At 48.2% G+C, this 24,938-nt stretch overlaps 7 protein-coding genes across 7 annotated transcripts; 5 read left to right on the forward strand and 2 right to left on the reverse strand.

Annotated features, from left to right (window-relative positions):
• Window positions 1-1,830: 1,830 nt before the first annotated feature.
• H6S33_009810 (uncharacterized protein) lies at window positions 1,831-5,453 on the reverse strand (the record flags this gene model as incomplete). Its single annotated transcript, XM_044841240.1, has 2 exons — window positions 1,831-2,703; window positions 2,784-5,453. The coding sequence occupies 2 exons, from the start codon at window positions 5,451-5,453 to the stop codon at window positions 1,831-1,833; spliced, it is 3,543 nt and encodes a 1,180-aa protein (XP_044687518.1).
• A 1,836-nt stretch (window positions 5,454-7,289) lies between these two features.
• On the forward strand, window positions 7,290-8,733 carry H6S33_009811 (uncharacterized protein; the record flags this gene model as incomplete). The annotated part of the gene is made up of 4 exons (XM_044841241.1): window positions 7,290-7,452; window positions 7,515-7,678; window positions 7,743-7,871; window positions 7,927-8,733. 4 exons carry the CDS (start codon window positions 7,290-7,292, stop codon window positions 8,731-8,733), a joined length of 1,263 nt encoding a protein of 420 aa, XP_044687519.1.
• Window positions 8,734-12,762: 4,029 nt separating this feature from the next.
• Window positions 12,763-13,314, forward strand: H6S33_009812 (uncharacterized protein; the record flags this gene model as incomplete). Its single annotated transcript, XM_044841242.1, has 1 exon — window positions 12,763-13,314. The coding sequence occupies one exon, from the start codon at window positions 12,763-12,765 to the stop codon at window positions 13,312-13,314; it is 552 nt and encodes a 183-aa protein (XP_044687520.1).
• Window positions 13,315-15,027: 1,713 nt separating this feature from the next.
• On the forward strand, window positions 15,028-16,382 carry H6S33_009813 (uncharacterized protein; the record flags this gene model as incomplete). The annotated part of the gene is made up of 5 exons (XM_044841243.1): window positions 15,028-15,064; window positions 15,127-15,147; window positions 15,198-15,688; window positions 15,761-15,797; window positions 15,865-16,382. 5 exons carry the CDS (start codon window positions 15,028-15,030, stop codon window positions 16,380-16,382), a joined length of 1,104 nt encoding a protein of 367 aa, XP_044687521.1.
• Window positions 16,383-19,316: 2,934 nt separating this feature from the next.
• H6S33_009814 (uncharacterized protein) lies at window positions 19,317-19,589 on the forward strand (the record flags this gene model as incomplete). Its single annotated transcript, XM_044841244.1, has 1 exon — window positions 19,317-19,589. The coding sequence occupies one exon, from the start codon at window positions 19,317-19,319 to the stop codon at window positions 19,587-19,589; it is 273 nt and encodes a 90-aa protein (XP_044687522.1).
• Window positions 19,590-21,172: 1,583 nt separating this feature from the next.
• H6S33_009815 (uncharacterized protein) lies at window positions 21,173-22,315 on the forward strand (the record flags this gene model as incomplete). Its single annotated transcript, XM_044841245.1, has 1 exon — window positions 21,173-22,315. The coding sequence occupies one exon, from the start codon at window positions 21,173-21,175 to the stop codon at window positions 22,313-22,315; it is 1,143 nt and encodes a 380-aa protein (XP_044687523.1).
• A 925-nt stretch (window positions 22,316-23,240) lies between these two features.
• Window positions 23,241-24,020, reverse strand: H6S33_009816 (uncharacterized protein; the record flags this gene model as incomplete). The annotated part of the gene is made up of 3 exons (XM_044841246.1): window positions 23,241-23,645; window positions 23,717-23,763; window positions 23,816-24,020. The coding sequence occupies 3 exons, from the start codon at window positions 24,018-24,020 to the stop codon at window positions 23,241-23,243; spliced, it is 657 nt and encodes a 218-aa protein (XP_044687524.1).
• Window positions 24,021-24,938: the final 918 nt, after the last annotated feature.

Raw genomic sequence — 24,938 nt, forward strand, 5'->3', positions numbered from 1 at the left:
AATATTATGACCACAAATCCCGAAAAGCGCCGCAACATGCTAACTAGGGGCGTGGCACCACAGTTCCAGTTCCAGGTCTTGCGCACGTGTGCAGTCTATTCATACCAGGATAGAAACTCTAATCGCTCTATGCGGCATTATTTGAAATCAATAGCGACCGTGGAGAGGCGCTCAAATCCGCTATTTGAAACATCCAAGAACCGTACCATCATGCTCATTTATAACGACCCTAGTATATATAGGAGTATGTCTAACAGGGGGAGGGATCGAAGGGGGGTGTCAATGATCCAAGCTCTCATTTCCCGATCATACAGAAGCCCCCCCCCCCATCCACTGCCTCTTACCCAGGCCCAAGGTTTGGGCAATGATCCAAAACCCACAAATGTTCTGATACGAAGACTACAAAGCAATACAAGTACCAGAAACCCAACAGTTAACCCACCCGCCGATCCGAACGCAGAAAAAAAAAAGCATACATAGATACCCGCCATCAATCCTTGTGAGGATCACTGCATGATAATTCTTTACCCACAGCAACCAAAAGCCAAAACCAAGTTTTTCCCCTTCAACTGATCAGACACAGGAATACTCGCAACACTCCTAGGGAAAAAAGAATGATTTCGCCCGGGCTCGAACCGGGGACCACAAGTGTGTTAGACTTGTGTGATAACCAACTACACCACGAAACCACCTGTTAAGCTGATTGGCATGTGTTTATTCAAACTTTTTATAAAATAACGCTGGACCAGGACCTTAGTGATTAGCGTGGGGGTTAGTAATGCCCTCTGCAGGACCCGGGCCTGGCGCCATAACCAACTCGGCCATCTTGCCTTGGCGACAGAAGTGGGACCCAGGCCTGGCGCCATAACCAACTCGGCCATCTTGCCTTGGCGGCAGAAGTGGGCATGGGAGAACCGCGGAATTCAGGTCTTTATGCTTGAATACTCTCCCTAGACACCATGACAAAACCCGCGGACAAGATTACTAGCCAATTCTTAAATCCTCAAATATTCCGTCTTGAAACGAGCCCAGAGCACCGCCATAAGTAACGCCCCGTGTATGCACCACCGAAACACCTCCCCCACCCCTCCTCCCCTCTATTCACCAAAAATATGTAGGTACAAGAAAGCCCATAGATACTAAACATATTATGTTGTATATATATATATATATACGACTTAGTACATGATACCCCCCCCCATCACCACTCTTTTCCCCGCCGTTGTTCTATGTAAAATATAAAGGAAAAGAGTATAATTTATCTCTCCTTCTCCCACGATGTATGTAAAGTAGTCTGACATCCCCTCGCATCTACGATGATCAAGTAGAACAATAAAAAAAAAAAAGGAAACACCGAAATTAACCAAACCAGACCAGACCAAACCAGACCTAACATAACCTAACCAGACCCAAGCAAGTACTGACAGACAGCATAGATAAACAAAAAGCGAAAAGAAAAGAAAGAAAAGCGACAAACTCCGTAAATGATATTCGCAGTTGGTGAGAGAAAAGACAAGGAAAAGAAAAACCCAGGCCGACCACTGTTTAAAATCGACCAATAAACCAAGCACCCGAACCAATGACCCTAGAGAGTGGAAAGAGAGAACGATAAAGAAAGAAAGAAAAACACCCAATATAAGTAAAAAAGAAGCCAAAAAAAAGAGAGAGGAAATAGATACAAAAACACCGGTAATACCACTTTATATAACCAAAGTGCCCCATGCAAACACAAAAAGAGAGGACAAAAAGATAAATCCCAACGCCCCACCCAAACCAATGCCAAAAGATAGAAAAAGGCATAAAAAATACGTTCACATATCCCATTGCACATCATATAGCGGACAACAACGCTGCGGCCGCAGTAGCCGACGGCATCGGCGACGACCTAGGCGACATCGCCGGGCTCTCCGACTTCTCAATTTCCGGTTCGGGAGTGGGGGTCAAAGATACCGAAACCTCAAGGTTTTTGGTAGCACCCAAGTCCACGTCCTCCACCATCACTGCTATCGGTTTCCCTTCCACCTCTTCCACCTCCTCTACCTCCTCTACCTCCTCCAAAGTCTCCACCGTTTCCGGTAACGCTTTAGCTGGTGCAGGTGAGCTTTCTGCTTCAGACACCACTGGCGCAGTCTCAGGCGAAAGCGGGTGCGGCGGCGTGACCGTCGCCTCCGAGACCACCGGGTCTGGAGAAACAACCAGCTCCGGGGAAACAGCCGGGTCCGGAGACACCACAGGATCCCGCGACTTGACTGAGTCCTCCATAGCAGCAGCAATGTCGCCAGGGGCCGCCTCACTCCCTGCCATATCTGCCAGCTCCCTCTCGACGGCCTTCTCTCTACGTCTCTCTACATCTAGTTTCTTAACCACATGTCTCATGGCATCGCTCTCTCTGATGAGCCCATCAATGCTAATACCCTGATGCGTCATCTCGCCGTTAAGATAACTATAAACCCCCGCAGCCGAATTGCAGTCTAGCAGTGCTTTCTCGTTTAACTTGAGCAGCGCTAGAGATACTTGGAACAGGAATGGGGAGCCGACGAGACACAGAACGACGTCCCAGACACGGAAGAGCGCCTCTGCGGCGAGACAATCGGTAAAGATTGATAAGAACCATTGGAAGGTGAGGGCCTCAAGCTCAACCGAAAGCTTGGACAAGTGAGCGTCGAGTGTGGGGAGGATTTCGCGGACATACTGTTTGAGCACCTGTAGTGGGGTTAGTGGGCGTCATAAAAACGAGTGAGATGCTGTGATTACAAGCACACAAGACAATGGGGGTACCCTACCTGCTGATCTGCCCTCGACGCAAGCAAACTAGTCTCAAAATACGTCTTTGGGAGTATCTTCTCCACAATACTACACAGTACCCAAAATGCGTCCTCTTCACTCGGCATGATGAGCAGCAAGCTCGCTACAATCATGTTCATACCCTGGCAGTACCCCACTGCAGGATTCCTGCGACTATACGCTACAAGTACTTGTTTGAGCTTACCGACTCCGGGGCCCTTCCTGTAGAAGATATTGTCCGTGAGAGTCCTATTGATATCCATCTCGATCTGTCCCAGTACTCCCGGGTCATCGGCTCCATTCACTAGTAGATCCTCATAGTAGCCAGGCACTCTCAAGGCAGTAGCGCGACTACACTCCGCCCACACTTTCCACCTGTATGCAACTGGAATACCACCCAGTACGAGTGACTTGAACTCCTTCCAGCGGGCCTTTCCGCCACGACCGAGAGTGGAAATGCCGATGAGCTCACCGTCACCCACACCGCTGCCTTCTGGGGCTTCTTCACGGTCGCGTCGGATATGGCGGAAGAATTCGTTCCACTTCGTAGAACGGTCGCGCTGGAGAGTGTCGTGAAGGTCGCTGAGCTGGCCGAGGAGTAGGCGGACGGTGCCGTTAGTGGGGTCTGAGTGAAGTGGGGAGCGTAGGGCAAGGGGCGCCGAAGAGAATGTGGGCGGTGTGGGCGTGCTGAGCTTGTCAAGCATTGACATAGCTTGCGGCTTAGGCTTTGCGAGACTGCCTCTGCGACTTGCAGGTGGTTCATTGATTGACGCTTTGGGAGAGACGTTGGATGCACCCACACTTGGTGATGGAGGCCGAGTGAGTAGCTCTTGCCACTTTGTTGGTGTCTTTGGGTCCACAACATCATTTTCTTTGCCAACACCCTCCTCATTAGGCGTGTGATTGGCAGAGGCAGCGGAAGTGGTGACAGTGGCCGGAAACTCCAAGTCAGCACTGCTAAAACTGCTGCCCTCTGCCTCCTCCTCACCCTTTGGCCCCTTGGACTTCGCTGGACCCTCAGTCCTATTCCTCTGATTGTTATTATAAATAAAACCAAACCTATCCGTCAGATAGTCTGTAGGATAGTACTCATTCCAGCACTGTAATAGCGTCGGCGGCTGCACCGCATGCGGTACAATGGTATCCATCTCCACTGGGCCCACCGCCGCTCCACTAGCGCTAGCATCTCCTGTCCCTTGAAAGAACTTAGCTGGTGGCGCGCCACCGTTAGATGCCGAAGAGAGGGCGCGCCGGCGGGGACTAGTGGGTTGAACCCTAGCGGTGTTTTTAGCCATGATGCGCTGCAGGTCTTCACGGTTAATCGAGCTAGCGCTAAGACGACGGTCTGAGGGTTCGGCGGGGCCGCTGACACTACGTTGTTGTGGGCTCTTGGGATTGTATTGCTGATTCTCTTGGTCAGTCGGCGGGGCGTGGGCTACGAGGCGCAGGGCCCAGGCGGCGACTGTGCTAGATGTCCGCCTTCTTGCCAGATTATCTGCAGGATCACCAACACCCCCGTCTTTATGGGACAATGAGGCAGCCTGGAAATGCGCCGGTGTAGGGTGTGACTGATCGGAAGCGAAATGAGGGTAAGTATACAGCGACGACGGCGGCGGCGCAGATCCCCGTATCGTAGAAGAAATCTGGAAACTAGCTGCCCGCCCCTGCTTCCCCGGTGACGTCGGGCTATATATCGACGGCGCCCTACTCGACGCCCTACTATCCGGATCGTTTCGATCCAGGCCTGGCGGTGGCGAAAAGGTCTCATTCGTGATGCCTCTCCGCTTAGCCAGCAGTGACGCTGGTCGGCCTCTGTTGTACTCTTCCTGTGCTCCTTTGGGCCCCCAAAAGTAGTCCTTCCAGCCTCTCAGCGTAGAGTTCCGCCGACTCATAGACCCGGCCGATGTGATCGAGAAGGTGTCACTGTCCCGTACCCCCGAACGTGCCCGTATCGTTGCTTTTGGCGTGACCAGGTCATCCCCGGCACCGTCATCCCAGTCTATGCGCTCACTAAATGAGTCGTCTACAACACTGAATGTGTCCTCCTCACTCATTGCCTGCTGCATCATCTCGTCAATATTCTCGGTGTAGCTAGCGTCCTCCCTGCTTAGCGTCGCCGTGGCAAGCCGACGTTCAATATTAGCATTCGAGACCTCCACCTCCACTAGCATACGCTTGAGCGCCCTCTCGCGCTCCTCTGTGCGCCGACGTACAGACACAAGCTCGCGGTCTCGGTGAGCTAGGTCAGACGCAAGCTGACGAATTAGCATGATTGCACCCTGGCGCTCGATGAGGCGCTCGATGGTGCTATCTGGCGCAAGGTGTAGACTGCCCGGAACATGTGCGGATGCCACATGATCATCAAATAGTACTGAGCGGGGGTCCTCGGTTGTCCTAGCAGGTGAAGCACGAGGTGGGGGACGGGGCGACGGCGACTCGGCGGGCGGGCGGAAGATGGAGCGCTGAGAGACTGGGGAGGCGGGCTTGGGTGAAGCGGGCGAGGCAGAGGAGGTTGAGCTGGCGTAGAGCTCGTCTACAGATTCTAGGGGACCTGGGGAGGAGCACGTTGAGTTTGGCATTTTTTGAGGAGAAGGTCCGGTAGAGGATCTCTCAACCTCTCCTTCTGTATTCTGTGGCGAGGGCAAAGAGGGAGCATCTTGAGTGTCCATGTATTAGAGAGTATGCGTAGGTGTGTTGTCTCTCTTGTTCTCTCCAAGCCTGTGTACCTTTTGTAAGGGTGTGTGAATGATGCGGTGTGGTGTGAATGTGGGGGAAGTGTTGAGAGGTTGAGGTTGTTGAATAATGCGGAGAAATCTGGTGGGTGGGGGGAGGAATGTGATGTGATGGCTGCTGCAGCAGTTGTAGAGTGGTGGTGGTGGTGGTGGTGGTGGAGTAAGTAGTGTATGTAGATTAGCTCATGTAGTTGAAATCATCGAGTGAGCAAGCCACAATCACAAATGCAAGCTATTAGACTGTAGATAGACGAATAGGAGAATAGAGAGCAAACACGAGGAGGGGGATGTTTATGTGATGTGTGTGCGTGTGTTTGTGGAGATGAGAAGAAGTCGAAGGTCAAGAAGAAGATGGCCTTTAAGATGACGGTAATTCTCCAATGGGACTGACTCTGTCCGGGCCCTGTGGCTGGTCTGTCTGGCTCTTCAGAACAGCATCCCTTTCACAGGCCGTGTTTCTTGTTTCTCGATCGATACAAAGATAGGTAGCCTGTAACGTTCCCTCGCAGCCTGCTTGCCTTGTCTTTCTCCATTTCCTGTTCCCTTGTGTCCCGGACTGCAGTTGAACACACACTCACTCACTCACTCACTCAAGCACACGACACATACCCACCCACATATACACACACACACAGATAGGCATCTATCGCAGATTGTAATCAAACTTCCCTTCGCTCCCCTGCGCTGCCCTGCCCCGTCCTTCTGCCCTTCCTTCCCTCGGGCCTTGAAAATGAAATGATGGGGTTACGTTGGTCGCTCTGACGCACCAGTGACGATTACCGCCATATGCGGACTACGGTAATCTGACACGCTCACCCTAACCCTAGATAATTCCCTCTTCACGTGATTGCGCAATATCGCGCATCAGAGATCAATGATTGCCAGTTTTAGCCTGAGATGGACAGTTAATTAAAAACCTTATCCTGACGAGCTATATGAGCTCCAGCTACTCTATGTTGCGACATTTAAGGAGCACTTCATCTTACTGCTTTTGCCCACTGTATCGTGCGTATCTACTGGTATCCGTACTCGACATACCACTTGTCCGATAGTTACCCCGCAGTGCTCGCAAGTAGCCCCCAACTACCCCGATTCCCCACTCCCTTGTGCGCAAGCTTCACCCCAGGTCTAGAGAACCTAAAGTACCTTACCCCAGGCTTGAGAACCTACCCGCATGACCGGAGGGAGTTTCGGCGGTAAGGCATGGCATACGCTGTTTTTCGCAGGCCCATCCTAATACTCGGGATTCCTAGACGTTCCGAGCTTTCCCTGAAACATTCCCGAAGACCCCGAATCCTAGGGGCGGTAGTCCGCGCGATACATGATTTTTTTTCTCTCCTGTATGCTGTATGCTGTATGCAGTGAAACACGACATCCTCAATTGCTTGACTAAGCGGAGAATCCGTGACGCCTTGCAGACGGGACATGTAACTAAGGAGTAAATGTACCGCCTTGGCCCGCAAAAGCGCACGCAGAGCGAGATAAGCTTAAGCTTAACTCCGCAGCAAGCCCTCTGCAGGAACACCATCTGGCACCAAGAAAGCAAGAAAGTGCCATCGTGCATACATGATGATTGACGACTATGACGATGACGATACCTACATGTAATATCGTGTGCTAATTAACGCTGCACAATCTCTCACTCGAAACGCGTAATTAGTGTAACATCACGTGCTACTATGACTCTGACCTCCAACGCGCGCGACGCATTCCACCCCCGCCGTCGTCGTCGCGTCTCCTCTTCCTCGAACAATTACAACGCGCAATTAAGAGATGGCGGCGACTCAAGCAAAGGGGACACTTTTACGTGTCTTACGAAACGACACGCCAGATGAAAACCAATACATACTCCTCCACACCACGCCCACGAATCCCTCCTCGCCGCTAAATCTACAGCTGCACGCGACTGACGGGGAGTCGGCTTTTGGATTGAAATGTTTGTCTCGCTTTGCCGCCTGAAAGAAATGATCAGTGACTGACTGGGTGGTTCGGGAGTAGTGAAACAGAGTAAACTAGATGAGCTCCGAGCCAAGTCCTACACCGGGAGTGTCGCAGAGATGGAGAGGATCTTTTCGGTATTGCTGAAGATTCCAATCACGGAGCCACAGCTGGTCCCCAGGGGGGTTGAAATGGCAGCTTCAGTGGATAAAAATTCTATAACTGTATGCGTTTTTTTTTATCGGTTCGGATATTAGTAGCTTGATATGCTAATTTCCGCCGAAACAGCTGACGATCCGCCAAGATATTGGTGGAATCAAGCAGCGTATCGCCGCCATCAAGCTCCCAGAGGTAGAAGAAGACATTCCTATTTTCGAATGGGCCATCGATAGCTGTGGTGCCGTTTCAGATAGCTCTGTAAGTATCTCCCTCATCCCGCACACCACGGAAATATACTAACAAGACATTACAGTCCGAGCTCAAAGACCTCCAATCACAGCTAAAGCACCAGCAAGAAGTGATTGAAAAACTTACCAAGCAGCTGAGCACCCTCGTAGACCTCAAAAAAGAACACGAGGAGATGCTCCTCTCCAAGTTCGCCGTGCTCCTCAATTCCAAGAAGAGTAAGATTCGCGAACTATCCCGTGCTCTAGAGGAGGCCACCGGATCCCCCACAGGCCCAGGTCCTGCTGGACCGCACGGATCTGTAGAAGTCAAGCCCGAGCCAGAACCTAGCCCATCGCCGCCGCCAGCTCCTGCCCCCACCCGCGCATCCCGTGCCAAACCAAAGGCCACGATAGCGAGCAGAAAACGCAAACCCGTCGCCCCACCCAGTGAGTCAGAATCTGATGGTTTCGTAAAAATGAAGGTCGACAAAGGGAAGTCCATTGCACCACCGCCAGGTGATGAAACAGAGGATACGGAAGATTCTGAAGAGGGTTATATACGCCCCAACGTGCCGTCTGATCATGATCGGAGTGATATTGATGACGATGATCTGCCGCCGCCGAGAAAGCCGTTTGAAGCGTTTACGCTGATGAAGACGCCGGAGGAATCCCAGACACAGGTAGGGGATGCTGTGGAGGAAGAGGAGGAGGAGGAGCCCACAGTGAGAGGGAGAGGTGGAAGAGGGCGAGGCAGGGGAAGAGGTAGAGGTAGAGGGAAGGCAGGGGCGCCGGCGAGGAAGCAGCCGACAAGGACAAAGAAGGAAGAGAGTCCAGTCGTGGAACCCCCGGCAATGGACGAATCATCAGGAGGGACCGATGACGATGAGTTGTGACGAGTTTTTGGATATCTTTTTGTGTAGTTTAATACTTTTTTAGATTTGAATATGACTGATGACCCGTTGTACGTTTAGTTTTAATCTTAAGGAGTGTGTGAAGGTGTAGTGTCCGATATGTAGGTGCTCTAGGGCTACAATCCCGTCTAAAATTGGCGGAAAGAGTCTCTTCTACCCCGAATCGTATATTTTAATACTTTTGGGAGACAAAAAACTTTAAGAAAGGGAAGAAAAAGCAAAATGGAGTATTGGCGTTAACATTCCTGCATCCAACCGCAGAGCTGTACACACCTTTAAATTACTCTTGCTTTATACTTACGATATAGCTGCATTTTGGAACTGGATAAGGGTTAATAAGGCCTTATATCCCACACTTTTGCCGATTCCCTAATCATGGATCATCACTCGGAGGCCCTCATCCGATCGACTCACGAGGTATATGCAGCCTTCCGACTATGTGTTGTAAATGAGTTTAAATGGACTGGTGAGATCAATATCACTCTTCATAAATTCTAGTGACAATGCCTCTCGAGATCTCCCAATTAATAGACAACCGTACATATTTGTGTGTGATTTCTCTATATCAAAGTTGTTCGGAATTAGGAGCACATTTGCAGATTGTCTATAAAAACACCTTCAGAGTTTTGGAGTGATATTCGAACGAAAATGTAGACTGCCGGGTCAAGAGGGGATGGGCCAATTATTGGGAACACACTTGAACGACTTCCCCCCAACTCTGTCAAGTTGGACATGAACGCACCGGTTACCACCCGTAAGCTTGCTCAACCGCAAATCCAACAATTACCATTCAGTAGTTTGAAGATGGATTATAATTATATGGGCATGCCAAGAGAGCTCAGTTGAAAGAGTAACCCTCTACCTCGACCTTCCTCTCCTTTCTGTTGAATCCTTGGTGGTGATGCTTTACCTTCCGCGTTGGAGTCTGATCTTTTATTGGCCCTTGTGATCTTGAAAGGGGATGGATTCACCGTTTCATTCCCGAAGGTCCCTAAGAACCTTATAACGTCTGGCGCGAGACCCCTCCTCCCAGAGAAAAAAATAAAAACAGCCTCGAGTATTATATATCAATTTATTTTCTCCGCTTCACACAAAAAAGAACAAAAAGTACTGCAACCGGCGATTAACTCCAGTTACTACTCCCACCCCCGGCTTGAACCCAGAGCCTTCCGTCGCCCTGAGCACAAACACTCGGTGTCTAACCCGACGAGCAGTCTACCGATTAGACCACTCGCCCATGTTGTACCGTGCCCAGGATTGGTACTTGACACTATCAGTGCCAAGACGAACCGGAAACCTAACCCTCGCGATCTCACTGTTCGATCAACCCCCAACAATTAAGTACGTATGTTCTATCACGACACGATACACGTATATAGTCCCAGCTTGGTGATGATCTCTTGCCACGCCGAACTTTATGCCCCTCACGAGGGGAGGTTAGTATTAGCTGTGTCACCAAACATCACTCGGTCTTCCACTAGTCAAAGAAGGTTGATTCAACAATTCATTTAGATTCTATGTGCCTAAAGCGCTCATATTATTATATGCAACGTTTACACATTAACTGACAGACATATGGTCAGCGCTTTAGCCACAGAAACGCCCCTCGCATAAGATAGGCAAACACCACACCCCATGTAATGATGCTGTGCTCATAGCTGTCTAAAAACCCAAGTAAGGCCTCCTCTATCCCCTTAAACCCAAAGTATATAGCTAATCGAGCGCACCCATAGCCATTATAGGGTGAGCATTAAACGACGTTGAACTCGCCCTCGAGGCTATTTGCTAGCTCATTCTCATCGGCCAGTCCTCCGCCCTGAAGCTTCTAGATGATAGCCTTCAATGGTTAAGTCATGAGGATATTATCAGAATTCAGGTCCACAATAATAGCACTCTTGATTCTCTTCAACCCTTTCAGTAGGTAACCGTTGGTTTTGTTATCCGGTTTGATGCCCCAACCTAAACACTAGGGGCGCGTGTGTGTGGGCCACAGTGGATCTGTCAGTGGACAAGCCGAGATTTGGATAAGCCGAGATTTTGAACCAGCCTTTAGTTTCTGTGGGGTTTAAGCTATTCTTATCAAGCACCGACCACGTGTTGGACTTTATCGGCGGTTTTCTTAGAGTTAGGAGAGCCCGAGTTTTCTCAATTGATCTGAAAACGTCGTCTATCTTAAACTAAATTGTAGTTTAAGATAAACTCTAGGAGCATAAGATAAGTGACTAAGTCTTTTATTATATAAACCTGACGAAGTCATATAGTGACTAAATGACCGGGTCTTTTAAAATCGTCATTTATATGACCACCGTTAATAAATGACTAGTCGTTTAGAGCTAAATGACCTTTTCTTTATTTATTGTTTTACTTCTCAATTATTATTTCCTACGGGTACGGTATATATATCTCTGTCCACTGCTGCTGCTGCCACCATTTCTGCTGTCACCATTGCTGCTGTACCGTTGCTGCTGCTGTACCGTTGCTGCTGCTCCCGCTATTAGTGGTGGCTATACCAATTGGCATGATCATGATGGATCTGACCTACCTACTTGTTACTGGTGATGATGGTGGTAGTGATGACGATGATGAGAATGACGAGAATGATGCCGAGGTTTTGGAGAGAAGAGGTGGGGGGAGAGGTAGCTTTATAGCTGGAGGATCAGAAATAAGGTTTCACTAGCGTAAAGTTAAAAATTTCAACCAAAATCTTGCTAAACGACTTAATCATCTATTCTTATACCCTAGAGAAACACCTTTTAAACTATGAAGTAGTGTGGTTTAGACAAAGGTGTAGTTTTAAATAAACTAAGGTTAAACTACATTCAAACTATGCCTTGGTTTAAAATAGTGTAAGGCTCCGTTTGGACGCACACCGGTTGATTTTTCTGTGTTTTCACTTCTGTAGAAAATTTCAATAAACCGAGAATAAACCGAATCCATGGAAAGTGAAATTAAACCAACCTGTTTGCTGTAATGGCCTAGTGCCAAAATATTCACAAATTTTTTTTTGGCTTTTGTATTAATAGAAGAGGGCGACAGTTGTGAGAAACTTCAAATATTGAAGTTAGTGATATGGGGGTGGGTGCGTGGTGTTGTCGCATGTGAGCCACTTGCTCCGGTTTATTTTTCAAGATTCACCTCTGGAGCTGATTATTTTTTTCCGGGTTTATTGCAATCCATAGAAGTTCAGATTCTGTTTATTGTGGTTTTCCAAACATCCAGTTTATTTTTCTTTCTATAGAAGTTGCCAATAAACCTAATAAACCCAATAAACCGGGTCATCCAAACGGAGCCTAAGTTAACTGCACCTTACTAACTAAACTTCTATGGTAGACTTAGTCTATTTTAAAGTACAACCGTAGTTTAATATAAACTAAGCCGTGTAGTTTAAATAAACTAAGCTTATTTGTACTACGGGGTGATCAAAGATTGAGACCCGGCCCGGTTATACCGCTAGCTTAGTCCATCCCCTAAGTCACAAGGTCAAACTGTAAAGAATTGATATTCAGCAATCTACTGCGCACCTCTACGAGACTGAATAAACCAGAAATCAGCTGCTCGGGTCGAGCCTTGATCATGACATAGGAAAGACAATGCCTCTATATGTTGTCTTGACAGCATGCTAGCAACCACTCGTCCGGAAACTCGTCAACGACACACCAGCACTACAGACAACCTCATATATCTTCCTCTCCCGAACAGTGAAACTACGGATATACCCCATTGCGAAAAGGCAAAGCTTTGACATCCTTGGAGTTTCCTGCATTCCGATCATTTCCTCGACATACACCTAACCCTGACCGCCGCCTCCTCCCAACTAGCACCCCACGGAATCAGCAGTTATTGGCTTGTTTATACTACTGCGTGGTCCTTAATAAACAGTTACTCTTGCATGCACAGTTTTCTCGCCTGGGAACTCCTACCACCAGCAGAAGACACACCTCAAACCCAAGGCCAACTTACATAATCAAATCCCACAACAAGCCTCACTCCCACCTTCACCAACCCACCACCATGTCACTCCCCACCCCCCGCCACCTCCTCAGCACCCTCCTCACCACCCTGCACCAGCAGCACCCCACCCCCGCCTCTCCCGACCCCAACACCCTCCACACCCTCCCACCCTCATCCCAAGACCTCCTCCTAACGCTCTCCCACCTCCTCCCGAGCACGCTCCTCCCCGCCCTCGACCTCCTCGACCACCGCCGCGTGCACCGCTGCCGCCCCGCCCCGCACAGCAAGAAATACGCATACTTCGTCTCATCGTCCTCTTCTGCCACGGTACACGTGGTGCGTCCTGCGGCGTGGTGGTGCAGCTGTGGGGCATTTGCGTGGGCCGCGTTTGGGCGGCGGGGGGCCGGGGGTGAAGCGGGGGAAGTGATGGGGACGGGAGAAGAAGGCGGGTTATGGGGGGGTAGGATGCGCGGAGAGGGGGATGTGCCGGTGTGTGTGCATCTGGTGGCGTGTGTGCTGGTGGAGGGGTGTCCGGGGTTGTTTGGCGGGTATGTGCAGGAGGAGCAGGTGGCGTTGGAGAGGTGGGTGGAGATTGAGCTGGAGAGGCGGTGATGGGAGGTGGGGTTATTACGGAGGGCCTTGGGAGCGGGTAGCTAGGGGGTGGTACTAATAATTAATCGAAATGTCGCATACCTCCTCTGCCGAAGTACCCTATGTACGTTCAACTTATCCATAACCAACAGTTCACTATCTTATCTCACCTCTACCTCATTGCCACACTGGTACTTAGTCAAGAGTTCTTCCCTTTATTCACAGTGACTGGATTATTCCAATACCTAAGAATCGACAACGATAATTCCTTAGAGATTAATCGTGGAGACTACTGGAAACGTATAATAAGGAACATATACTCAATGTTCCTCATCCTCGAAGCGATAGAGCACAGGAATCCCCTTTCAGAGGAAGTCGCTAGCGGTAATTAATAGAAAACCTATGGAAATGCTAATCCCGCATCGAATACGGAATACATTTAGCTGAGAAACAGCCTAAACTACAGGAGGGAGATCACTCCGCGTCATGTTGAAGAAGAAGAAATCCTACACCTCCTCCCGACCACAACACATAACCCCATATCATCACATATATCTTCAACCGATCCCATAAACGGAAACACGCTTAAACTCCCCAAAGTAGATGATACTAGTGAACACCACACCCATAAAATAGCTAGATCAAATCCATCTGAAAAGGCTCTCAGAATAATCAACATATACACCATCTACATTCTCATCGTCCCAAGGAACTAACATTCACCCACAACATTCGTCGTCGCCGTTTAAAAAAAACCCCGAGCAGCCCGAACCGTCGTGACTCCGACAGCCTAGAGAGCGCTGTGTCTTAGATAGTATATTGCGCATTGAGGTGTGCGTCATGGCAGGTCAATCGGCGCTCATCCCTCTATCTTGCACTAACTTGGTCGACTGATTTGTACAGTTCCTCGTTATCTAGTCCCAAAACCAAATCGCCATAGTACATGTAGTTACATGTATGTAGGTACTCTCAATTGAGATAAACGTATTAAATTTGAAAAAATTACTGTTGTCGATTCCCATTTGAGTGTGTGCTTCGATTTCAGTTACTACTGTTTCTGGCCAAACGGCCAATGACCGGTCCCACATGTTTCGAGAGAGGGATAAAAAAACACTCCAAGAAGCATAACCAAACTTTACCCTGAAAAGAAACTGCGAGCAGAGTGCGAGCGATGTGTTTCTATAGGAATCCAGACTTGCGTTGATATCATAAAAGGTATTCTTTGTTATTAAACATCCGAGCCCCTAAGTCCGAAACCAATTGCTAAGCACTGGCATCCGGGTTTTAACCTCATGATGAGCATCTGCAAGGATACATACATGTACTTAGCTGTGCATCCCCACCAGCATCTATTCCACATGACCCATGCGGAGACAAGACCGATCTCCCGGAGCTGCAGAGAGTTTGAAGCTCAAGCCGGGAACACAACAAAACCTCTCCTCCGGAGCGATTCCCCGGGGCTCCCCTCCGATGACGTTAAAGCTGCAGGTACTGCGTACGGCGAGCCAGCATCGGATCCTCGGGCTGGTTTCCCCGCATTTAGGCGAGAGCTTCCCTGGGCGTCGGGTAAAGCGTAAACAGACGACAGACGACAGACGACAGACGACGCCCGGATCCCCGCCTCTAGTGCCAGTGAGGGGCAGTGGATATAAATAGAGATGGAGCTCCCAAACTGTTTACTGAAGTATTGCTTCAATTTGCACTGTTTAAACCTACCAGCAAATTCTTGAGATAATGTCTGCGCCATACACTGTTCGTTGGGGGATCCTCGGTATGTCCTTCTTCATAACCAGGTATCAATTACCAGAGCGTCAAGCTAACAGCTAGCTACAGGCCCCGGCTGGATTGCAGGAGGTATATCCCCCAGTGTCATCTCATGCATCACCACCTCTAACCCGTCTCAGAATTCTCCAAGGACCTCGTCCTCGACCCAAGCACCCGCGGCGTGACCGACATCAAACACATCGTGCAAGCAGCCGCCTCCGCCACCTCTCTCGAGCGGGCAAAGACCTTCCTCTCCGACGTCGGCGCGCCCAACGGCACCGCCTACGGAAGCTACGAGGAGCTCGTCGCCGACCCCAACGTCGACATCATCTACATTGCGACGCCGCACTCGCACCACTTCCCGCAATGCCTGCTGGCGCTAAATGCAGGCAAGCCCGTGGTGTGTGAGAAGCCGTTCACGGTCAATACGGAGCAGGCCAGGATCTTGGTGGAGCTGGCGAGGAAGAAGGGGCTGTTTTTGATGGAGGCGGTGTGGACGAGGTTCTTCCCGATCAGTGTGCAGATCAGGTCGTTGATTAAGGAGGGGCGCATCGGAGAGGTTAGGAGGGTCTTTGCGGATCTGAGTATGGCGCAGGCACCGGAGGAGAAGTATGATGATTCGCATAGGATGGTGAGCTAGAATTGGGGATGCCCTTGGAATGGAGTGGCGGCCAGATATGGAAGATGCTGATATATGCCACAGGTGAACCCTGACCTTGCCGGAGGAGTACTACTAGATCGTAAGCCACCATCTATCCTAACAAAGTCCAAAGCCAAAGGATCACAACTAACCTGTAAACCCCATAGTCGGCGTCTACTCCCTAACCTGGGTCTACCAAACCCTCTATCACACTCTCCCCGCCGCCGTCAAACCCCAATCCGCGCCCAGCATCACCGGCACAATCTCCAAATACGAGCGCACGGGCGTCGACGCCGAGAACGCTGTCATCGTAAAGTTCCCCAACTCGATCGGCATCGCCACGAGTAGCATCCGTGTCGCCGCTGACCCCGAGGACACAAACCACACCGCCATCAAGATCCAAGGCACGCTCGGCGAGATCCGTGTCGACCACCCGGCCTATGCGCCAGCGGGATACTCAATCATTGTAGCCGGGAAAGGCGCCGAGAGGGTGGAGTGCCCCGTGCCTGCGGGCAAGGGAATGCATTGGGAGGCGGATGAGGCCGCGAGGTGTTTGAGGGACGGAAAGCTGGAAAGTGAGACTATGCCATTGGAGGAGTCGTTGCTGGTCATGGAGGCGATGGATAGCGTGAGGGCGCAGGCTGGGTTTAGGTATCCGGAGGTGATTGAGTCGACGGAGCATTAGATGTAGATGGATTATATGTATGTAGGCTCGGACATAAGATATCACTCTGCCATATCATGTTTTGGGCACTTGTGTTGCTTGGCGCCAGCCCCCCAAACGCCAATGACAGGCGGTACAAGATGTAGGTAAGTTATCTAGCGGCAGAATGCTCGTCGGGTTAAACACCGTATGTGGCCCCATTCAAACAGAATGTCCGTGTCCAAACCGGTCGGCGGCTGGAGCAGTTTCCGGGCGAGAAAATAAAACTGTGATCCTTGATAAACATATCATCTGATCTCTACTAAGGCTATTTTGTGTTTTTGCTGCGGGTCGACAGTTTCCAGTACCAAGACTTCAAGGGCGAGGGTGCCCCAACCCTACTTAAATTACATCTTATAATATAGGTACCACAGCTATGGTCATATCACTATCATTTCGACATGTAGAAAGTTGGGACTTTCTGATATTGTGACTGATATAGCTGCTGCCAGCCTCCCATGAGAGTTTCCATCGCGATATGAAGATCCTATCTACATGCACTCGATAATTACCTTTTATTATTTCGGCTTTAAAGCATGATGAATTCCTTCACTTCGAGATACGTAACCCCTCTCCTACGTATACCTGTTACCAAATTAGTAGGAAAAAAAAAACCTTAGGAAAAACGACGAAGCGTATTCTGGAATGTTGACTGTACCGGCACTTTTGCATTACGAGTACTCATGCGTTTATTAAATGGTCGGAATTCTTAGTAGGGATTTGGTTGCAACGATATCCGACCATTTAATGAACGCCCGAGTACTCGCTTTCATTATCTCTTTGGAGTAAGGATTTTCTCATATCCCTGGCGATGGGGATTCGTATTATTTCGCGCTGCAGCTGGGTGTGCTTATATTCTGGAAGGTTACCTAGAGTAGTGCAGATCTGGCTTGGTATTTCTTGCCTACATATAGTTATGGGGAGTATTAGCGATGAACAGTAGGTAATTTTTATCATCGACATGATTGATAAGTTAAATAATAGAGTCTTTTAACTGCGCGCGTTGAACCAAAAACCGAGCGGGTTAGACAGAAAGTGTAGCAGCCCATAAGCTGTCGCGAAAATGCTGACCCACCAAAAAAAAAAAAAAGCAAATTTGGCGTGGCTTTATTAACAGATCCCGTTATCTCTCTTATCAAATAATAGATCTCTCATGCAAATCTAATTCCTCTAGATCTGCTATATATAGGGGGGGTCAGCATCGACAGCTTAAGGGATAGGAAGAGACTTCAATCGTTCAACCAATAAGGTGTGCAGGAATTTTGTCCAAGTGCTCGAATTTCTGTTCGACACGTGCAGCTAAAAGGCTTCTCACAGGGCCGAACAACTCCGCTTGTTGAGCAAAGCCTATAGGATTTGACAATATAATATAGGCTAATGATATGGTTCGGGAGGTAGGCCAATGATCGTGAACGCAAGATATTTTTTCAGTCCAGGGTAACCGAAGATACATGTATTTTTTCAAACCAGGGCAACCGAGGATATTTTTCAGACCAGGGCAACGGGAGAAGAGGTACATACTGGAAACAATCATGCCGACAAAGATTTTTGACTAGAATCCTCTCTGTGATCGATCATATAGTATATATTCAGTCAATGAATGACAGCCTTGGATGGTGGGCCACACTACAAGCACCTGGTTGGGTAAAACCCCCACTAATGCTCAATAATAGAGAACTTTCAACAACTCTCACCGGAGATCGAATAGCTAGCGCTCCTAGCCTTCAAGAAATTGCCTCATAGAATATCACTCGATGGTATCCTTTATTAGACACTAGTGCCAAGGTTTTCTCGCCTTTCGCGATTACTTGACCTCACGGACCCGTTAAGCTCCAATCACAAACGATCCCGAGCATGCATGCGTTGTCATGGCCACACATCTTACCTTACACACAGCCACGCACTCTACCCGCCAATGACAAATAAAGTTCTACGCCGTATTCTTGGTAATACTTGTACTCGTAATTTCATAGCGTTTGTGAACACAACTGGGTTGCATACCTGCAAAATCCTGCATGAGGCTCCAGATTTTGGTGTATGCAGACCCAGCTATGTTCACAAACGCAATGAAATTACGAGTACATACATGCAGTATTCTCGATATAGGTCTTACAGATAACCCAATACCGTGGGGATGGCTTCGGCCGGTAAATTTAAGATTGGGTACGTACATGTATGTATGATTCCACCGTTACCAGTCCTAAGGCTGATGGTATTGTCATACCGACTCATACGTCGGCACCAGGTAAGAACAAATCCGGGGAAATTTTCGACCACATGGGGTTCTAACTTGATCGGTAATGTTACTATTTACTTATTTTACTTATTTTACTGTATCATACATACTGCAAGTGAGCTACGGAGTAGCCCGTCCATTGGAGAAACTGCGTGGTAAGCTGCAAAACCTTTTTTCTTTCTTTCTTGATAGCAGTATCGACCTATATACCTAAACTCGCCTACATCCACTTGATGTCATGAACATTCCAAATACTTCACTCGGTATTACTCAGTTGTTCATGATTGACCGAATATTGCGATTAGAGTATATTTCTAATGGAGGTACTTGCCGGCACAGAGGTGTGGTAATGATATCTGCTGACGACGTCTAGCGTGTATTCTTACGATTTGGCGGGACAATGATGGTGATCGCAGAAAATCTGTAGGTCGTGAAGTGTGTGTGGGGGATATCTCTCTACTCACTACAGCAATTTTTCAGTATAAAGGACTCTCAATTCCTACCTCAATTCTCTTCCCTCCTCATCCTTCTCAACCATCTTCATCTTTACCTTCAGTTCTCAGCTCAGCTCAACTCAGTTTAGTTCTCGATTATCAATTGTCTTCGATCATCTACTTCTCTACCTCCATCTTCCTCTACAAAAACATCTACTTCCAAAAACCCACTCCTCCAATCTCAAAATGCAGATGATCTCCATGATCTCCCTCCTCCTCGTTGCCTTCGCTGGCATCCTCGTCGCCGCCAGCCCCATCACCTCCCCCACCACCTCCCCCGTCCCCGAGTGTCCCTCCGGCAAACCATTCACTGGCGAAGCCGGCTGCTCCTCCTGCAGAACCGTCGGTAACATCGTCTGCGGCCGCGACGAGGACCGCGTCACGGACCTGATCTGCACCTCCTTTGGCACAACCATGAGCTGGGTGCCGGTTGACGACTCGGGCAAGTGCGGTGTCTAATTCACCCCGCCCCAGGGTATTAAATGGTGAGTGTTGGTGAGTGAGTGGGCGGATGGATGCCGGTGGATGGGTGCGCGAGTATGCGAACGAGCGCTGGTGATTGGGGATATTGCATTTGGGTTTCTTTCGTGTGGTTTGCAATTTGGTTTAGTCTGGTCTGTTGAGTTCTGGCTATGGAGTATACGTATGCTTCTAGCCGGCTGCCATTCATTGTTCTTATTTAGATTGGTTTAGTTGTTGGTTTTGCATGCATGCGGTGGAGTTACGACATTCATTAGATTATTTTTTTATAAAAACCCCAATAAAAATCCATTTTTTTTGGCCTTTTACGGTAGTGAGTGATATGTCATGGCTGAGATCAGAGTGATACTAGATTGGACAGGTTGTGATTTAGTAAGTGTGTAAGTGAGTGATATCCCATCAGAGCTGCCCTACATTTAGAAATATTAGCTACGTACACCTGATTTGGGTAAAAAATACTATGGGAAGTAATGCCTATATTATAAGATGTGATTAAAGTAGGTTGAGGCACCCTTAATGCCTCTAAAGTCTAGATCTTAGTACTGGAAAATTGTCCACTTGCGGCAAAGCACAAAATAGCTTTGGCAGAGATCAGATGATATGTCCAGACAGAATAAAATCTTGTGCAGCAGTCGCTCACGTGAACCGCTGCAGTAGAGCCAAAGTGGAGTCAATTCGTTTTGCGTAGTTCTTCCCCAAATAGATAGTTTAGGCCTAGGGCAACGGTCAGATTTAGCAAAATTAATGACTACCATTCTCATATTTGTATTCTTTTGATTTTCGCGGCTTCTTAGCATAAAGATGACGCCGTGAAAACTAAAAATTTAACAAAGAACGCCGTTCTTATATTAATAGGCCCGCAAATGGCCGTAACCACTCAGTCGCCGTTTCTCCTGGCAATGATCAATAAAACCAGTTTCTAATATCAAGAAGAAGATTCCAAGCCTGGAAGTTCATTGCCCAGATCAAGTATTGCCAAGAGAAACGGCAACTGGCGGAGAGGCATAGGTGTACGTGTGTTCGGCACTGCTGTAGGTTGACTGGTTAGAACCACGGATGGTCATGCAGCCGTCTGAGATAATACGTATACGGGTGTTACACATGAAGCCATAAAAGACCCTATATACATGTAATAATGCCTTGATCTTAGCGCCTATGGGCTACGGGCTACGGGTGAGGGAAACGTATATATAGGAAATTACTAGATAGGTGACTCTAGACGGAGAAGGGGGGTGAGACGAGTGGTACTAAATTGGCCCAATTCCCTTCCCCCCTACGCCCCTGGGCAGCTATCCCAGTGTTCAATACAGAAAAGAACAACCACCACTGTACGCTAACCCAGGCCAGACCAGGCCATTCGCTCGTTTTTCACCATGCTTGGTCTCCTTCGAATTTCGCAGCCGCGGCCGAGTGTTCTCCTCGTTTCGTTCTGGCTTGCCGCATTTTTCCTATTCTTATACTTTTTAAATACTTCATTATCCTCTGGGTGCTCATCAGTCCCATTTTCAGGACAATGTGGATCAAGACACCTCCAGTCAGATATCAACGCGAAGAATCTAGCCATGTCAAATGATCAGTGCGAAGTTGCATTTCCAGGATTGTTTGTTGAGATTGATAGGATGGTAGCGGGAAGAAAAAGTCGAAAAATACGACTCGATGAGCTAGAGAAGCTCGAGTTTGAAAACTCTTACGGATATATCAGGGCGATGATTCGTGATAACCAGGTATTATTGTTCTGGAGCGCCTACTTGTCAGCACCATTAACGCAATATGCAGCTTTATGTGATTACTGCAAACGACGGTATCATTCTCGCCGTCTCGCAACTCTCCATTCCCTCCACCAAGCCATAATCACCAGTCCACACCCTCTTCCTAATAGCGAGTTTGCTCTTGCCACTGGGGATAAACTTGAGGGGGGCTACCTTGCCTGGGCGTTCGCTCGGGACGTTGGAGAAACAACCAATAGCACCTGGCTCATGCCTGACTTTGGTCACTGGTCATGGCCTGAGCCCAAAGTTGGCTCTTTTATCGAGGCTCTCCTCAAAGCTGACGATGTCGATGCGGAATATATATCACCTAGAGACGGGAGATATTCACTTGATGGGAAGGAAAACAAATTGGTTTGGCGTGGTGCAGACTTGGGGTTGGATATAAGGAAAGGCCTGTTTGATGCCACGAAGGATAAGCCGTGGTCCAACATTAAAACTGTGGATTGGGGAAATCCGGAAAGTGTTAAAAACGACCTTTTGACGATGGCAGACCACTGCCGGTATAAATTCCTGGCACATGTGGAGGGATACAGTTACAGCGGGAGACTCAAGTATCTGCAAGCTTGCCACTCTGTCATCATTGCCCATAAATTGAACTGGGTTCAGCATTACCATCCACTCATGGTTTCACAGGGACCACTACAAAACTTTGTAGAGATCAAGAGAGATTGGAGCGATTTGGAGGAGAAGATTGAATTTTTGATGAAGAATCCTGCAAAGGCCGAAGAGATCGCAGCGAGGAGTAGGGAGATTTGGAGGAGGTACTTGAGTCCTGCCGCGACCAACTGTTATTGGAGGAGGCTTTTGGTGGCATGGGGAGAGCTGCTGGACTTTGATCCCCAGTTCTACAGTGATTCGATCACGTTGAGCGGAAAAGGGAAAAGTGGCCGGGAATGGAGAGGAGTACCATTCGAGAGCTTCTCGGTGAGTTTCTAGTTTATCTTTATAACTGTTTGCTTCGCCGACTAATCCAAAATAATTACATAGCTACTTCAAAAGCTTCATTGGGATCCTATGTAAAGCTCCAGCTCGATATGTAGTTATAACTTCAGAGAGAGCGGGAGATCTGGGTGCCCATTATTATACAATGTATAGATTACATATCATTCATGCAGGGCATTATTTTCACTGTATATTATCAATAATTAGTGTTAATAGGGATAGGGCATTATTTTAACAGATAAATTCTTTATCTCTATAATATTAGACGTTGCCCGCAAGTTCCGACCTGGTCTAAATACATGTACTTACCTAGTACAGGTAGATCTATTCTATACTGACGGCTAATATAAAGAATAGAAAAGAAGAAAGAAAAAAAAGCCCTTTATGATTTATTACTGATCTTTTCTTCACATATGCATCTTATATATGCATTCTCAGATAAAATGGGAGAATATGCGCCGCAAGTGATGGACACATACGTTAAGCTGTCGAAAGGACGGAAAAGAAAAATAGTGGAACTTGAATTGATTATGAAGCTAAAATACAAATAAACAATTATATTTTTGTTTCGCAACACCCTGGCCTTTTGTGTTGCAGACGTAGTAGGCTAGGAGTCTATCCCCTATATACATCCGGGAACTTTTGATTGCTGTTACGCTTTTGCGCTTAGTTTCACAGGTTATCACTCGGGTGCTTGGCCTGTAGAGTACGTTGGGCATTCTTGACATCGAGATGGTGGTGACCGACGGTCCAGATACCATCAGCTATTGACATTCATACCCCGCATAGCTTAATTTTTAACAATTTATACGTATATCGTACATTTATATGTATGTGATTCATCTGTACCCAAAAGCCGAACCCAGATCCTGACAAAAAAACGCCAACACTGATATATCTTACATGCCACCATCGTCATTTACTTAAAGTCGCCTCCACCAAAATCCATATCACCACCAAATTCCCCACCACCGCCATAATCCTGTCCATCCTCAAAGCCTTGATCGTATTGATGATCATCCATCGCGTCTGCCAACAACATACCTCCTAACAAACCACCACCTACACCTAACGCTGCCGCGCCACCGGCACCCATTCCCGGTCTTCTCTGTCCTCCCATCATGCCTCCACCACCGCCATAGTATACCGGAAGCTGCTGCTGCTGATAGTAGTATTGCTGCTGCTGTGGTCGGGGCGACTTGGCAGCATGTGATTTTAGAAACGATGACAAGCGCCCGCTAAGCCCTCGCGAAGGAGAACTTGAGCCTGAAGTTGAAGTCTGGGGTCGAGGAGGTTGTAGGTATTGTTGCTGCTGCTGTTGAGGCTGTGGAGGGAGGAGAGATTCATATTTCTGTTGAGGAGTTGGGGTTACCGGCCGGTCTTCGCGGCGGCTACTTTCGCTGTTATAGGCGGTGGACGGTCGAAATCAGTGGGACTCCGACCTAATTTTCGATCAGTAAATTTCTTTTGTGAGCAGGACATTTTAGGATATACCTAGAGCAGGAGGGTCAATAGTCCCCGGCGGCTTCTCCCATTGTGATTGTTTTGTGTAGGTGTTGACATAGTAGAAGCGTTGGTAGCGCTCATCAAAACGTGCGACCCATCCTTCGGGCATTATTGGAGGTGGAGGACCAGGTGGAGGGGCGAAATCCTCATTAAGCCCAAGGCCACTGTCGCGAGTACTTTTGGTATACGACATTATTGTTATATAATTATATGGTTCGAATAATTGCTTGTGAGTGATATCGAGAGGTGAGTGATAGTTTATGAACGAAGTTCTTGAACTATTAATATGGTATAAGATGTGGTTATGCAGAGGGATGTGGGTCTATGATGGAAGCACAAAGTGTTTATATAGACGGCTCAACCCCTCTGAAATTCCGCAAGAAACAGGATTACTCTAGATACTTGTCTTGGGGTGGCTTGGGTCGTGATTTATGACCTCACCGCTGCGTACGCCTCTGATGCTGTACTGATGCGATTGATAAGAAATTAGTGATTAGATTAGATAAAGTGCGCACAAGACATAGATAAGTGAGATTTTCCGGTAGAGCGTGTACTAGTGTGTACATGATGCAAGGATCAGGACACACATGCTAAAGTCAATTTTGGGGTTGAGAACAGGTTGTGAAAAGTGAACCTCGCAGCACTTTGTGGGATGTCAAACATAAACCTCCTTGAAATTCATGTCGTGATGATCTCGGTAACATCCACCAGAGAGAAAAAGCGCCATTCTGATGATGATGGTGGCCATACAAATACAGTACCCGAGTAAGCTATACATGTACCAACCTAGAAACGGATAGTACCGGTTGCTAAGCGCAGGTTCGCAAAGAGAATCTTCCAACGCGCTCCGCGACCTGCTCTACCCAGGCGAAGAAGAAAAAAAAAACGAATTGTCCTAGTTGCGTAGAGTTAGATGGAAAGGAAGACTGTCCGTATCGATACTTCTAACGATTGGCCATTCACTCAACTCCCTTCACCTTGTGAATTGCGATTTCTTGCGGCACCTCTCATTTCTTTACTACCTTTCTCCAAACTCGTTCGCTCACCCATTTATACGTCGCTGCTGTCAAATTGCGCCCGTACGTCCATACATACGCACATAGTCTTGCCA

This window comes from Morchella sextelata, assembly GCF_020137385.1.
Source record: "Morchella sextelata strain SCLS chromosome Unknown scls_31, whole genome shotgun sequence".
NCBI classification, from domain to species: domain Eukaryota; kingdom Fungi; phylum Ascomycota; class Pezizomycetes; order Pezizales; family Morchellaceae; genus Morchella; species Morchella sextelata.